General features: G+C 43.5%; 1 protein-coding gene across 1 annotated transcript in view; it reads left to right on the forward strand.

The window, feature by feature from the left end:
* The window catches only part of CACNA1C (calcium voltage-gated channel subunit alpha1 C), a 456,585-nt gene that overhangs the window by 398,055 nt on the left and 43,157 nt on the right, over positions 1-15,373 (forward strand). The window contains exons 30-31 of the mRNA XM_041484502.1: positions 2,386-2,469; positions 3,124-3,207. Of these exons, the coding sequence (XP_041340436.1) occupies positions 2,386-2,469; positions 3,124-3,207 (168 nt within the window). The remainder of the gene's footprint in view (positions 1-2,385; positions 2,470-3,123; positions 3,208-15,373) is intronic.

The following is a 15,373-nucleotide window of genomic DNA, read 5'->3' on the forward strand; positions in this document are numbered from 1 at the left end:
AAATAAATTGTAAATTTGGTTACACCAAAAACAATCTTCGCAGTATAATGCCAAGCATAGTAAAAATACCAAATGTCTGATTTGAAAATCATTAAAAATCATCATCTAAACAACACATTTTTTGGATCTTCACCCTTGCAGCTGCCCAAAATCAAACTCTTGGGTTTTTTTGAAGTTGTTTGGATTCCTGATGAAATTCTTACTAATTCCTAAACTATGCAATTTGAGAGGAAATAGAAGAGAACCATGCTATTGAACACACATTCATCTGGCACGAGGGCACTGCCATTGCCTTCTGCAGGACTGTGCCCATGGACAGGGGCAGGAGGATTGGGTCTGTTGTCTTCTACTCTCTGCTTTGATCCTGCAAGTGCACTGTCTGCCAAGGTCGCATCAGGCTGCAAAGGCACCTTGTGTAACTCTGTATGAGCCGTGTCTATCCTTTATTTATTCAAAATGCGTTTGCCTCTACAATTTAATCTGCTGTTCTCTCCCTCCCCTTCCTCTTGGTGAAGTCTAATTACAGTTTTATTCCAGGTCCATCTGGTTGTTAATGATGCTGGACATCACCGCTGAATTCATTCTAATATTTGTTGTGTATTTCTAGGCTGGACGCTGAATAATAATATTCTCTGAATTTGCTTTTGCTCCTGTTTGCTTCCTCCCTGTTGTAGCTAATTGTATAGTTATGTGTAGCCATGGGATGGTTGCTCCTTCCAGTGTAGATCTGCTAAGAGAGTTGCCTATTTCAGGCTGCAGAATAAAGGTGTTTTATTCTGGTTTTGAGGAGATTTCAAAGTCCCCTCTACCAGCTCCCTTCACTGGCGTGGAACCAGCTGGGCAGTGGCTTTTTCTGCTTCGTATTTTCTTTTTTTTTCCCCAGCCCAAAGTATAATGTTGTTCATAAATGTGAGTCTCAAAGTCTCATGGAGGCAGTGTTTCAGCAGATAGAAAGACACTTTTTGCCAGTGCCTGTTCCACGTGATGGTTGAGCCCACAGTAATCTGAGGTTCCCAAGCCTGACTTTGTACAGTGCCAGTACTGGGATAATTTTTTTTTTTCTTGTCTTTAATTTTTTTTTTTCTTTTCTCCTTTTTGGCTTCTGCAATGCTGCCTGGGAACACAGGCTCACACTTTACCCATGACCTGACTCTTGGACTAAGAATAGCAGTCACAGTGCAGCTCGGGTTCAGTCTCACAGGAGACAAGCTGCAGCTGGGAAACAGGGAGGTCAGGTTAGCCCATGCTCACAAAACCAAACACATGAAAGGAGCACGGAGGATTTTGTATGTTTGCTCCTTTGAAGACTGGAGAACGAGGGCAAGAGATTGGCACAGGTGCTCAGTGAGCCAGGATGAATTTTCTTTGCTTGTGACATTGAATTGTAGAGGAAGTTTACAAGCAGAGGTTCATCTCCTAGGCTGAACGGGACCTTCTCCAAAAGGGTCCTGTGTCCTTGCAGCCTATCCACCAAAACATTATGCAGGATAAGCAGTGCTGATTAGCATTTCCTGAGCTCTGCTTAGACAGTGAGATGTTGGGGTGGCCCTTGAAGTGACCAGCCATCGCTTGTCCTGGACAGCCAAGGTGACAGCGCTGCTGTGGCACTGTCCTTAGCAGGAGTGAGCAACAGGTCTGGCTCTGGGCAATGCTAAAGCCAACTTTGCTCCTGTTCTTCCCCTTCCTGCTGGGACAAGCCAGGCTACATTCACAGCTCCATTCTGGGTGCAGGTGTGCTTTCAGAGTAACAGAGTCCTGCTCTGTATTATTGAGACAGGACCTGAAGCATTGCTGAAAGAAACTGTTAGGCCAATGACTGAAATAATGAGTGATGGTGGCTAGGTTTAGAGAGAGGTGAGGTTTAGCTAGCACATCCCCAGCTTGACTGTGCCCTCTCCTCCATGGCACAGCAGCCAGGTATTCCCTGTGCCAGCACAGAGCTGGAACATGTTCTGGGGGATTGGTATTGACAGTGGGGAGCCATTTTTTGAGGAAACCATGTTACACTATTCCTGTACTCTCCCCACTAAGTCAAATGGGAAGGGTGCTGCATTGCCAGGAATGGAGATGTCTGGAGGAGCTGGTCCTGCAAGGCCCATTCCTGCCAGCAGCCATGCTGAAAATGCTCTGTGTGACCTCCCTTCATCCCCTGTCTCAGAGCTGGAGGGGAGGGGTGGCTTCTCTGGAATCGCTTGAGCTGGAGAGGGGCTGCTCACACGAGTCAGGGAACCCAGGCCTAGGCTGCAGCTTGAGACACAACAAGTAGACTTAAGAGGAAAACCCCTTGAGGTGTCAGGGCAGAAATTCTAATGGTAATTTTGAACTGTTTTTGTCTGTCTAACATTCCTTTTTAATCCCCATCCTGCCTGCCCCTTCCTTATGTAGGGTTACTTTAGTGATCCTTGGAATGTTTTTGACTTCCTCATCGTAATTGGCAGCATTATAGACGTCATTCTCAGTGAAACTAATGTGAGTATTACTCTACCCTCCCCAGGATACCACCACCTCCTCCTCCTCTGCTGTTCCTTCTCTCTTTCTCTCTTTTTTTCTCTCTCTTTTTGTTTTCTGGTTTTTTTCCCTCTAGTCATGCTTTTATTGAACTTGCCGTCGTCCTTCTCCTTCTCCCAGGGAAAAAAAAAGGAGGGGGGGAAATGCCTCCTTCTTTTTCACTTGTCATAGCTGGCCCCAAGGCTGTGACTGGTGAAAGCGCACAGAGTTTGGGGTGTGTGTGCTTTTTTTCCCTCCAAAAGGTAGACATGCTTGAGTGTAACTTTCTGACTAACCAGGCTTTTGTTGATACCCTCCATCATGTGAAACGTTACAGAGGTTTGAACAACCAATACTGTAGAGTGGTAAGAGACTATTTAATATGCCCACATAACCTCTTTCTTTTCTTATTTTTTTCCTCTTCTCTCCCTCTTTCATGCTTTTGTTTTGTTTTTATTTTCATTTTATTTTATTTTACTTTTTACTTTTTTTCCCCTCTTTTCTCCCTTTCCCTCTTTCTCTCCCTTCTCTCTCTCTCTCTCTCATTCTTTCTACCTCTTCCTTCTTTCCTCTTTCTCATTCTTTCTTCCTCTTCCTTCTTTCCTCTCTCTCTCTTGGCTTCTCTGCCACATGCAGCACTATTTCTGTGATGCATGGAATACATTTGACGCCTTGATTGTTGTGGGTAGCATTGTTGATATAGCAATCACCGAGGTGAACGTAAGTAGCTGGCGTCTGTCCATGATCGTGCCTGCTCTAACATTCGTCTTTCCCGGGTTCTTTTTTTTTTTTTCCCTCCCCTTTCCTCCTTTCTTTTGAGTTTATTTTCAGAACTTTTTGTTTAATTTCAAAGCTCTTTTTCTTTTTTTTTTTCCTTTTTTTTTTTTTTTTTTTTTTTTTTTTTTTTTTTTTTTTGCATTTTGTTTGGTTTGGTTTTCTTCTGTTTTAATTTTCTTTGGAACGACTTAAAGGACGTTTTGACCGTTGCATCATTTTCTTCTCTCCATAATCCGCCTGGCATGAATTAAACTGTATAGCAGGAAAAGTGATGGGAGACGTGGAGTGTAAGTGAAAAAGCTCTTTGTGCCATGGGAAGCTGCTCGAACAGGACTTTGGTCTGCCCAGTGTTATGCTGTGCTTCCCATGGCAGCTCAATACTCTCCACCCCACAGAGAGATAAAGGTCAGTTCTTTCGAGGTGGAACTGAGGGAACCAGAACAGGAATCCTCCCTGTGCCTCCTCACTCAGGCTTCCTCCAAAAGAAATAAAGACCAAATTGTCTCTGTTTAGAGGAACCTGCTCCTAATGTTCTGTTTCAAATGTAAATATAATAATAAACTGAGGTAGATAAAATAAAAATAAAGCAGAAATCCCAAAGGAAAACAAAGCACCAGAGTTCCAACCCTTTTTTTGTTTGTTTGTTTGCAACCTGATTTGCTCCATCTCTCAAACTGCACCAGCCCAATTGGCACTGATTGGCCCCACTCGTGCCCATCTCAGCAGACAGGTGAAGGACTGAGTGAGCCATGGAGACTGAAATGAGCATCTGCTGTGCAGGAAATAAATCACACCAGGCAATTTTTTTTCCTATGTCTCCTTTTTTGGAGGTAGATGGACATAGAATTATAGGATAAATAGACAAAGGACAGGCAGGACACATTTCCAAAAGAAAGACTGTGATGGGTTTATGAGCATGGACAAAAATTACACCGAAAAATCCAGCTGATAAAGGCCAGGAAAATAGAAAGATTGAAAGAAAATTGCTGTAAATATGTTAAAGAACAGCAAGTCAGTCGGAAATTTTCAAAATTATGTGGCTGTTGAATAAACATTCCATCTTGGAATTGTGTGCTGTAAAGGCAACCCATTGCAAGCAGAGAAGTGACAGCAAAGTTATCACTCAGTGCTGTGTTTAGAGAAAAATAATCAGGCAGTGTTTTGAAAAATAAAAATGCCTCACTTGGAACTTTCCAAACAAAATATTTTCATATCTTGGTTCTAGTTTAATTTCTGTTCAACTTTTTTCTTTTTTTCTTTTTTTTTTCCTTTTTATTCTATAATTTCAAAAAGGAATATTTATTCAAGCTGTAACATTTTGATTTTGAATAAATGAATTTTTTTTAATCTAGTTTATTTTCCTTGTCTTTTGAAAGAATGGAAAATAGTTTTTAACTAAAAAGGAACTTTTATTTTGCATCTCTTTGTCCTACTTTCTGGACACAAAAAGTTGCTTACAACATTTCCTACAGAATGTTGTAAACAATTTTAGATACCCTTTTACTAGGTAGATATCAGTATTAGTCCAACTTTGTAGAGGGATGTTACAATGAGGCTGAAGTTGTTAATTTTTAAGAGTGAAATTAAAACCTTTCCTCTGCCACACTTGTCACAAGCAAACTAAGTAGGGAACCTGGCAGTAGCCTTCAGATTGTGGAAAAGTTCAATCCTCATCCCTGGAGGGAGAACTGCATATGGCACTGGAGGGAATAAGCTCAGTTAACTGGAAATGAATCATATTAAACATCAATAAGACTTCCCTGACTGATGTGTTTGAATCCATACACAAAAGTCTTCTAAGCAGAAAGGAAGGAAATCCTTTTGTTTTGGTACATAAATAGTCAGAAATCCTAAACTGCAGGAAAATCCAACGGGTTCTTTTGAAGAAATTCAGGTTGATCCCCTCATTAACTTCCATTGTCTGAGAGGAAGAGAGTCACAGCCAGGTGACCTCTTGCTGTTAGGGGAGAGGGATGCTCCCCTCCCAGGCACCATGGACACGTCTGTGACAGGGAAATAAATTGTGATTTGGAGGTGCCCACCGGTGACTGGTGAGTGTCTAGGTTTGTTAGGTTTGTCTAGACACCCGGCTCCCAGACATCAAATTTAAGCAGTATAAATCACATTCATTCTCAGCATCTTGAGACAGTGATGTCTGCTGATGATTGTTGTGATCTTCAGTCTCCAGGGCTGTCCGTGCTGCTGTGCTTAATTGCCAGCCACAAGGCTCTGTCTCAATTCAAGTTCATGTCAGGCAAGGCCCAGAATCCAGTCTTCAGTTACAGAAGCCTACAAAAAATGAGGGCATGCCTCTGTCCAAACAACCAGCTGCTGTTTTAGGTGAGGAGGCAGCAGGGTTGGCCCTGACTCTTTCAGTAAGGGCTGTGAAGAGCGTTGTGTGATGGTCCCTCTGTTTCCTCTAAAGAATCCTTTCCTTCTATACAGTTTTACAGATCTCTGCACACATCTTTTTGTTACCTGGCATGTTTAAATCTTCTCTTTTTATCTAGGCAAGTCCTTTGCTACTAGTTTCTAATGTTTGTTACTAAAAACTTGCACAACCTTTTGATGCACTGATAAATAAGCGGCAGCTATGGATTGAGTTTGTTCTGAAATGTTCTGAAATCCCTTTGCACTTATAACCCTTATTGAATAAGAGAATGTTTTGTATGTTGGTTTGTCCTGTCAGATTCCCTCCCTGCTAGCAGCACTCGATATGTTACATCTGTAGAAAATGGGCTTTGGAAGTAGCAGCCCATCTTGGACGGACGGTTGTCATCTTGCCAAGCAGTGTGAGGCAGTTTATCAGACACACTTCTCCCGTCCCCTCGGGGGCTCGTTGCTTCCTTGCTGTCTGTGGGCTTGAGCAAGCCCTGCCCTGCGTTTCTGTACACTGTCTTGTCTTGTTCTGAGAGACCTGGGGTCTGAAAAGGACAGAAACAATAAACCCTAAAATGCCAACCAGCTGCACTAATAGGAGATGTTTAGACTGGTCAGGTGTAGGTAAAATATTTCTGCTCAACTCCTTAGAAGCTGAAGAGTGCTTGTGGTAGGAACTTGGAAGGTGCTGCTCTTGGAGTGAAGGGTCAGTTCTCATTGTGGTCAGTTAGAAGGGAAGATGGAAACTCCTGGCACAGGTCAGTTTGACCTGCAGCCTTTGACACATAAGCCTGAAATCTGTGAGGTTCGCCCCACGTTTGCACTCAGGGGAAGTAAACCCAGCAGGCACTGAGCTGTAGCTGTGAGGAGAGCCCTGACTGACTGACAGCCTCCACAGTGTGTGTGTAGGTATGTGTTTGCTTTTGTTTGTGCAGTTCCCCATGTTCTGGTTTGTCTTTCATTTTTTCTTTTGACATTTATTTTTGTTTCCTGAAAAGGAATTTCCCAGACCAAAACCTTCGTTAAGATATATGTGAGTGTGCATGGGTGGGTCTTTGTGTGTGCACTCCATTGATGGTGCTCCATGCCCCTCAGTGTGTTTGGATGCCTGAATGGGCTACAAATCCACAGGAGATTGTCCAGACATAAATCCATGTGTGGGGGGAAAGGAGTGTGAATGCAAGCACAAGAATTTCATGTGTATTTCTGCAGTGAGTGGCTGTTGATGGATTCAGGGTTGCTGTGTGTGTAACTGAGCCCGTGTGACTGTCTCACTGTTGGACCTGGTTGTGGATAACCAGGCACTTTCCTGGTGCCTGGGAGTTCCCTGGATGCAGGAATGCTCCCCTGCATGCCCATGGGTGAGTTTGCAGCTGCATGCCCAGCTCAGCAGCTCATCAGCATGGCTGTGCGTTCCAAAATAGTGGGAAGCCATGTGCTTGCAAGGTAGCCCCCCTCAGCATTTCTGAGTCCTTCAGGAAGCCTTCACGTAAAACACCTCCTTGGTGGGGAAATATGTCAAGCAATAATTCCTATCATGTCAAGCAATAAGTCCATCTTGCTTCCTGCATCCTGGGAACATCTCCTAAATCCTCCCAAGGAGCTCCACAGACACCCAGAGGCATCTCACACAACTGAGGAAGTGCAAAAGGCACAGAGAAGGTCAAAATCTGGTGGATTTAAAAACTTTGGCACAGTATCTGCCAAATTCACCTTTAAATTGCATCACTCTGAAGCTGCATTTTCAGAGCTTTCCTCTCAGTGACTGCTGCACAACTAACTTTCTAGCCACAAAATGAAGATTTTTTTAAAATATTTTTTTTTCCCAAAAGTTTTTTGAAATATTCAGTGTTTCTGTTTTGGGGCACTCTTATGCCACTTGTTAAGTAACTAAAGAGGGAGGAAAGGACTTTTTAATCTTTTGCTAAAAAAAGAACTTCCAAGGCAGAGACCACCTCTACCATGTGTCAGCTCTCTTCAAGACAAAGAATGACTTTTGGAGAGTAAGATGAAAAATTGTATAATGTGTGAGGCCTGGGATGTAGGGCCTGTGGGTTATACTCCTTGGACTTTTATTAGATCCCTGTACCTCAGTCTTCCCATCAGTGGAGACTGTTATTATTCCTTATATTTAAAAAGTATAGTTATTAAAGTTTGCAAAACCCTTTAAGCTCTTTAGAAGAAAATGTTGAGGTGGTCAAAATTATTACTCTCTATTATAATTGGGAATAAATCTGATAGGAGTTGAATAAAACCCAGCAGGTTTGGACTATATCATCCCAGAAGTAGCTCCAAGCACAGAGTAGCACCTCCATCCTTTCCACATTAGCAGACACAGCCTGGAGTCGAGTGCTGTAAAGGTGACTAACAGCCTTCTGTCCCCTCCTCCAGGCAAAGAACGTTTCCCATTACTGTTTGTTGCTCTGTATCAAATGGGAAAATCAAGTTCAGTTTGTGCTGAGTGCCCAAAGTAATGAAAGAAACACGGTCAGACCCTGAGTCACTGGGAAAGCTGTTTATGTGACCTCCCTCCCCTTGGTCAGAGAGGAAAACTGACTTTTCCTTGGTCCACAGGGTCCTTTTTCCTTCATCCTTCCCCCTGCCAGTGTCAGACCAAAGAGGCTGCATGGCTCAGTCCTCATTTGCCACCAAAGCAATGCTCCTATCAGTGCCCACGGAGCTGGAGGAGCCTCTGGAGGGCAGCTCATGGCCTGCAGATGTGTGAGAGCTCCAGGGGCATGTCCAGGTGGGAGCACCTGTGTCTCCAGAGCCCCACAGTGACAGTGGGGGTGTTGAGTGTTTGAGTCCATCTGTCTGTCTGGAAAGGCTGTCAGGCAGGGAGGGTTTGTGCCTATCTGTGGGCCCGTCTCTGAGGGCTTCTGCTGGTGCCTCTGAGCATGTCTGCATGTGCAGGTGCCTCTGTGTTTGTCAGCTGTGCTTGGGGGTGCATGAGGATGACTGGGAAAACCACCTGGACTGGTGTCCACCCTGCCTGTTCATCCAGTGCCACAGCTGCACGGTGTCTGAGTGTGTCTGTGAACCCTGCAGGAGGCACAGGGGAGGAGGAGTTACCCAGCACAGGTACGCAAGGCGATGCAGCAGATGTGATGAGCCAGGGGGTGAGCATGCTTACAAGATGAGAACTGTCAGGGATAGAGAACTGGTGACTTGAGGGTTTTTGTGAAATAATGGAATATTTCCATGTATAAAATGCCCTCCTGTTGTAGCAGCACGCATTTCCCTAAGAGTGAACATCGCAAGTGGTTTGAGGGTTGATGGAAATGGTGGGGCTTTAATGGAGAGATGACAGGAGGGGAGTGCAGTGTTGTGTGTGGGCATGTGGGAGACAAAGGACTTGGAAGTCTTGGCTTGCTCAGGAAGCAGCCCCCCTGTGAAGAAGGTTAAGGAAACACAAACCTCACCTTTGTGTATTACTTCCCTAAAAAATGTTGGTCAGGTCTGTTTTGCCCCAGCCTTATGGGGAATGAATGGTTTGACGTTTGTCCATCAGGTGTTCAGGAGAGCTGAGTGCTTTTTACCTTGCACTTCTGGAAAGTTTTCCAAATTCTGTTAAGAAGTCAGCAGAGGGTTGCAGCTTGATTGAATCCTGAGTACTGGTGTAGTAAGGCCAGAGAAATACCAAAACATTGAGCTCCCAGGACTTGGAGGCTTGTGCAGCGATTTCTCATTTAGTCTATTTTATTTCTGATGTAAAGCAGCTCAGGCTTAAACCAGGCGCATGAGGCCTTTTTTTACAATCATCTTGCTTTTGGTGTCAAGAGGCTTCATATTATTTGCCATGGGCTCCTGCTCCCATTCTTTAGAATATCTGACAGCCTATGCCTAAATCTCCCTTTCACCCTCTCCTGCACTCCTCCCTTTTAACCCACACCCTGCCTTTCTTCCTTTTCTCCCTCGCTTTCCTCTCCCCCTGTCTCCAGCCACACTAAACCCCACGAGTTCATTATTTTCCCTCCCAACCAATGTGTCTGAAGGCAGAGAACCAGTGGCTGAGCTCCCGCAGTCCTCGCTCAGGCGCCGCCGCCTGCGCGAGCACTGGAGCGCCCGGCCCTGCCACAGCCCTGGGCACACACCCCTCCAAGGGAGCAAGGATCGCGGGAAGGACGACATGCATCCAGCCTGCACCTCACTTGGGACTGCCATTCATATTCTGTCGCTGTGTCTGTCTGTCTGTCTTTCTCTGCCTGTCTGGTTCTCTCTGCTTCCACGCCCTTTGCTGCTCAGATTTTGGCCGTCGGCTGCCACCACCGGACACAAATCTTTGCAATTCCCACAACTTGCAAGCTCGTTTAGCCAAACCTTCGGGAAGAGGCAGAAAACATCTCCCCCCTTCTCCTTTCTCTCCCTCTCAAATGCCATCTGGGTAGCAGAGGCCTCCAAATTATGTAGCAAAGGGCTGGAGAAGCACAGTGGCTTTTTTTGACATCTTGTGTTGTCACACCCTTACTGCTGCCATCCCAGAAGTTGTCTGTAGTCCTGAGCTCTCCCTGTGTGCGTGTATATGTATGTGTACAAGACTCGTTTTCTTTTTGGAAAAGCTGCTGATAAAATTGATGGGGGGAGGGGGAGGGTGGATTTAGTTTGCCTTTCTTTTTTTTCTTTTTTTTTTTAAATCTGGTGGTGTTTTTATCACTGGAATAATTCAGGTAACACACCACAGTGGCCCCAGCTGTAGGAAGCCACGTTGAAGCATGGTTGTGAGCTGTAGCAGTGACAAGTGCTTTATTTTGCCTTTGAAGAACATCAGGAGAGCTGCCCTGGACTCTTCCACAGATTAGGCTTAGATCAGTTTGAATTTGATCACCTCTCATGCTTAATCAACAATTTTAGTGCATGTTTTTCACACTGTATTGGTGAGAAAGAAGTATGATATGACTATCCAACCACAACCATGTTTGAACAGGGTTATTTTTGGTTTTATTTATGTATATACTTGTCGTGATAATGGGGCCTTTTTTTTTTTTAATTTTAATTTCTTTTCTTTAAAATGTTGGTATTTTGAGTGCATTTCCAGAGTTCATAATGTGATTTGCTCTTTAAAAGAGGTGATTTTGGTAACTGCACAACTTTTTCTGTATGGAAATCTATGTGAAATATGGACAATCAGAAAAAAGTATGTATTTTCTGCAAAAGAAGGGGATAGTAAATGCAAATTACTCCTTCCTCAGTTTACCAGAGTATTTGAGCTGTTGTTAGCAGTGCTAGCACCTTAAGAAGAAGGCAGGTAGTTCCCACTTTGAAAGACTCTTTATACTAGAAAAACTCTTTATACTACCCAGTTTTAAGGGTGTACCTCAATGTTGTGATTTCCACAAAATTGTTATGCTTGACTGCTGACATTATTCCAGGCCCTCGGAAAAATCAGAATGTATTTTAATGCAGGGAAGACTTAAGAGTAGCATACAAATAAATTTGTCTTACTGGAAAAATTTAACCACACACATTCTTGTTAATTGAAATAGGAGAAAACAAAGGTTTAGAAGCTAAATGTAAAAACAGCAAAAAGAAAGTTAGACAGCCCTATAAGACCTGATGCATAAACCTGTCTGGAGTCCTTCTGAGTGAAGATGTTTAAAATGGTGGCCCACAGCATCTCACTGACTGCCCTGAGGAGTGAATTGTGCTTTTAATTAGTGCAGGCTTGCACACACCCAAATCCTTGCTGGATTTAAAGGCCTTTAGAAGAGAAGTCCTGTTTTCTTATTTGGCTGTAAATTATTGTTACAATAACAGTAAAACTAATAGTAGGAACACAAAGAACCACAGACCTTGTCCTGTGTTGGTTCAATAGTAAAAATAAGTGTATGACATCTACATTTCAGTACAAAGAGCTCTTTAAAAAGCCTACATCCAGATTTTCTGACCAGCATTTCCTTTTACTTGTCATTTTTCTATCAAAGTACTTTGAAGAAAAAACCCACTACAATATTCTGGCATCAACATCTGTGATATATTACAGTTATATTTCATTTTCCTTTTAATTCCAATGTGTTTTTCCACAAAGATAGTTAAAACACTCAAATTAAAAAGAGCTACCCCAAGCTGATTATTTTTTTCCATTGGTTTGCTAGCCAGGATAAATCATTCTTTTTGCCTAGCAGAAGTTTCTTTTAACTTTCCCTGAACTCTAATAGAGATTCTATCTTTATATGAATCCACAGGAAAATCTCTTGATTTTTTCTTGACTCTTGATTCCTTAGATCATCTCTAAATATATTAATATTAATTAATGATCTCTAAGCATCCAAGGGTAGATGGTCAAAAAGGTGCTCGGGTACAAGTTCAAATCCAGCTGGTTCTGTCATAGGCAATTCCCTGAAGCAGTGACAGATGTTTCTGGCATTTAATTCTCTTTTTTCTCAGACCTACCTTGCTGAGAATGCCCAAGGAATTTTCCAGTGTTGCTGTTCTCCATACACAGTCTGCAGTAACAGGGAGGGCACAAACCCCTGCATTTCACTGACTCAGTTTTGCTGCAAAAGCTCCTGCTCTTCGTGCAAATCACAAGAGCTTTTAGAATCAAGGCTACAAGACCTCACTGTGTGCACCATCTTGTACATATTTAGATAAATTCTAACTCATCCCAGGCTGCACCACCACTTACAATGAAAGCAATGGAGGTGATGGAAGAAGGGAAGACACACGCAAGAATTTTTTACTTTTTTTCCTCTTTAACTTGCTCTTCTCCCCCATCTTCTTTTCCCCAGCGATTTTCTCCCAATTTTGCTGAAATCTTGGGCAGCAGACATTGCAGCAAGGCAGTAGGAAGTTCCTTTCTATCTTATGTAGGAGTAGATTTTCCTCTCTGTCTTCAGGCAAGATCCCATCAGTCCTGGGGAAGTGCCGCTCCCCTTGGTTTTTGTGCAAGGCACTGGGCAGCCTTTCAGCATGGTGATGGTACCAGACTGCAAACCCAAACGTACAGACCTCCCATCAAATAGACATCCAGGCATGGGGGCTTTGCTGTTCACCCAGATTTGCAATCAAAGGTAAACACATATAAATGAATTCTACCCTTTCTAATGTAGTCAATACAGCACCCTCATTTAGCTCTTGCCTTGCTTCCTCTACATTCTCATGCACCAGCCAGGCAAACACAAGAGGGGTGGTTCTTTTATTATTTCTTAACAGACATCTGGTTTGTAAACGACTGTGCTCTTACCTTCACTCCCTGATCTGTTCTTTGTGGAGACTGTCTGGCACAACATGCCAACAAAACCATTTCTGCTTCATACATCTTCCTGGGCATCTGCTAAATGGGAGCCATTCCCTGCTGCAGCCAGATGACCGAGCTGTGGGGACTGGAGTCAGCTTATGGTCAGCTGATTGATGGCCAAAAAATGTGACTTGGCTCTAGCTGCTGTTGCAGAGTAATGGGACATCCCAGCTGGTCGCACCCCAGTTCTCTCCAGCTCCACTTTGAAGCTCTGAGACACCAGCCAGCAGTGCTGCCTGCTGGGCCTTGTCTGAGTGGCTGGGAGAAAATCTCCTTCATCCAAAGCCAGACATCATTATATAAGATGAACAGACATGAAGGCAAAGATGCCTCTGCTGTAAAGAAACACTTGTTAATAGGAAAACATCAAAATAAATTGATGTTTAGAGACAGGGAATTTGAGATTCAACTGTTTGGCCATACTTGAACACAGTAAATCACACATGGTGAGCATTACATATCATCTAAACAGTCCCTACCCTTGGTTTTTTTTACAAAAGAATTCATCAAATCAATAATAATTTATTCTTGGAAATATGTGTAGAACAAGAAAATGTTGTTCAGTAGCTTTGTAAGATCTATTCCCAGTCTCCATATGACCACTTCTAATGTTTTCTGATAATGCCTGTGATTGGCATTTCAAATCCCAGAATGACACGTACAGACTATTGTATCCCATAATATCAAACAGAAATCCAATGAGTCTGTAGGCTGGGTTTTTTTCCTAGGAAATGTTCTGTATCAACATTAAATAACTTTCTAATTTAAAAGGCAATGAAAAGACACAGACTGGGAATTAAATACTAGCTGCTACAAATCTCAGATGAAAATGGTCCATAACAATCTCTCTGTTTGGGCTGCTGGTAACTCTGGATGTCCTCCCTTGAGCAAAGATTAATTATACAAAACTGACAGGGGCTGACAGTTCACCTGCAGTCATCCAGAGCCTCTTGCAATCTGCAGACCTATTGCTGTGAAACCAAGGTAGATTGGGTTTTCTCCTGCTTCCACCAGCATGTGCAGCTTCTTTAAGCACTTCTTCAAAGCACAAGATGGCTCATCCATCTTCACACTGTCCCAGAGCCTTTGGGCTTCCCAAAGGATGAGTCCTGGCAACACTGCATGTGGAATCTTTCAGCTGGTAGCCTACCTGCCTCCCTTCCCAGGAAAACCTGCTCCTGGTCCAGTCCCTCTCTGGCTCCAGCAGTCCCCAGAGTTGTACTGAGGAGTGGGGATTTTGCTGCAGATCACAAGCCTCTGTTGATGCAGGACATCCCCAGCTGGGGCATAACATGCACTGACTCCATGATTCATGAACAGATGCTTTATTAAGCTATATTATATTATATTACATTGCATGCTAATTCTATACTATACTAAAGAAAAACCCGTGACCCTTTCTGACAGTCAGGACGCAGCTTTGACCTAATTGGCCAATCAATCCAAACAATCTCCACCAGAGTCCAATTAAGAAATCCCTTCTTTGGTAAGCAATCTCCATAACACATTCCACATGTGCCAAACAACAGGAGGAGCAAATAGAGATAAGAATTGTTTTCTCTTCTTTCCCTGAGCTTTCTCACTGCCTTCCCCAGGAGAAATCCTGGGAAGGTTGTGCCTGCTGCTCTCTGGGAAGAGAGCTGTGGCCACAGGCCTCCTTCCAACCTTAACACCCCCAGTGTAATCAGGACTTGTGCAGTACAACAAAGAAGCTACTGAAATTTCCTTCTGGATTCATGCGCTTCTGGAACCCTGCAAATTCCAAAGGTCTCCCTCCTCCTTTCAGACCAGAGAAACCCCAGAAACACCAATACATGAAGAGCACCAAGTTTCATTCTCTTCTTCTTTTTTCCTTCTTCCTTGTCCTTTTCTCACACCACGAAATCCTGCCAGCTAATTCAGAAATAATTAACAAATATCTGAGAAGTGCTCAAACATCCAGTGCAGAGAAGACAAGCACAGCCATGGCAGCAGAAGGACATGCCTCTGGGAGTTTGTTTAATTCCTCAAATCACCAGTCTACAAGAAGAAGAAGCCTGTAGATGTCACTCACCCTCTCAGTACCAATGGAGCATTGCAAGGTGCTGGACACAAAGTTCCTGCCTATCAGTGGCTCAGGAAGTTCATCTCAGAGAAGAGCTCTGTTGCCATTCTCATTTCCAAGGCAGGCTGTGGGATGCTACAAGAAATGGAAAAATCAGTTCTTACACAGTGTACAACAAAGTAGTTTGGATTGGCGTGCACAACAAAATCATTTGGACTGGCGTGGATGTTTCGAACAGTCTTTTTCTTCTGTTTTATTTTGACATCAAAATCGGTGTCATTGTCTTAGACAAGATCCTGAGCAGGCCAAGTGTGTCAGAGAACATCTCCCAGCTTGCAGCCCTTCTCAGCAGCTGTGCTTTCACAGCACTGCTGCAGATAAGAAGTCAAGATGATGGATTTATTTGGGTGTTTGGGATGGGACAACCTGGATTTGAAAATAACTGTTAC

This window comes from Pyrgilauda ruficollis, unplaced genomic scaffold (genome assembly GCF_017590135.1).
Source record: "Pyrgilauda ruficollis isolate IOZ18807 unplaced genomic scaffold, ASM1759013v1 scaffold66, whole genome shotgun sequence".
Taxonomy (NCBI): Eukaryota; Metazoa; Chordata; class Aves; order Passeriformes; family Passeridae; genus Pyrgilauda; species Pyrgilauda ruficollis.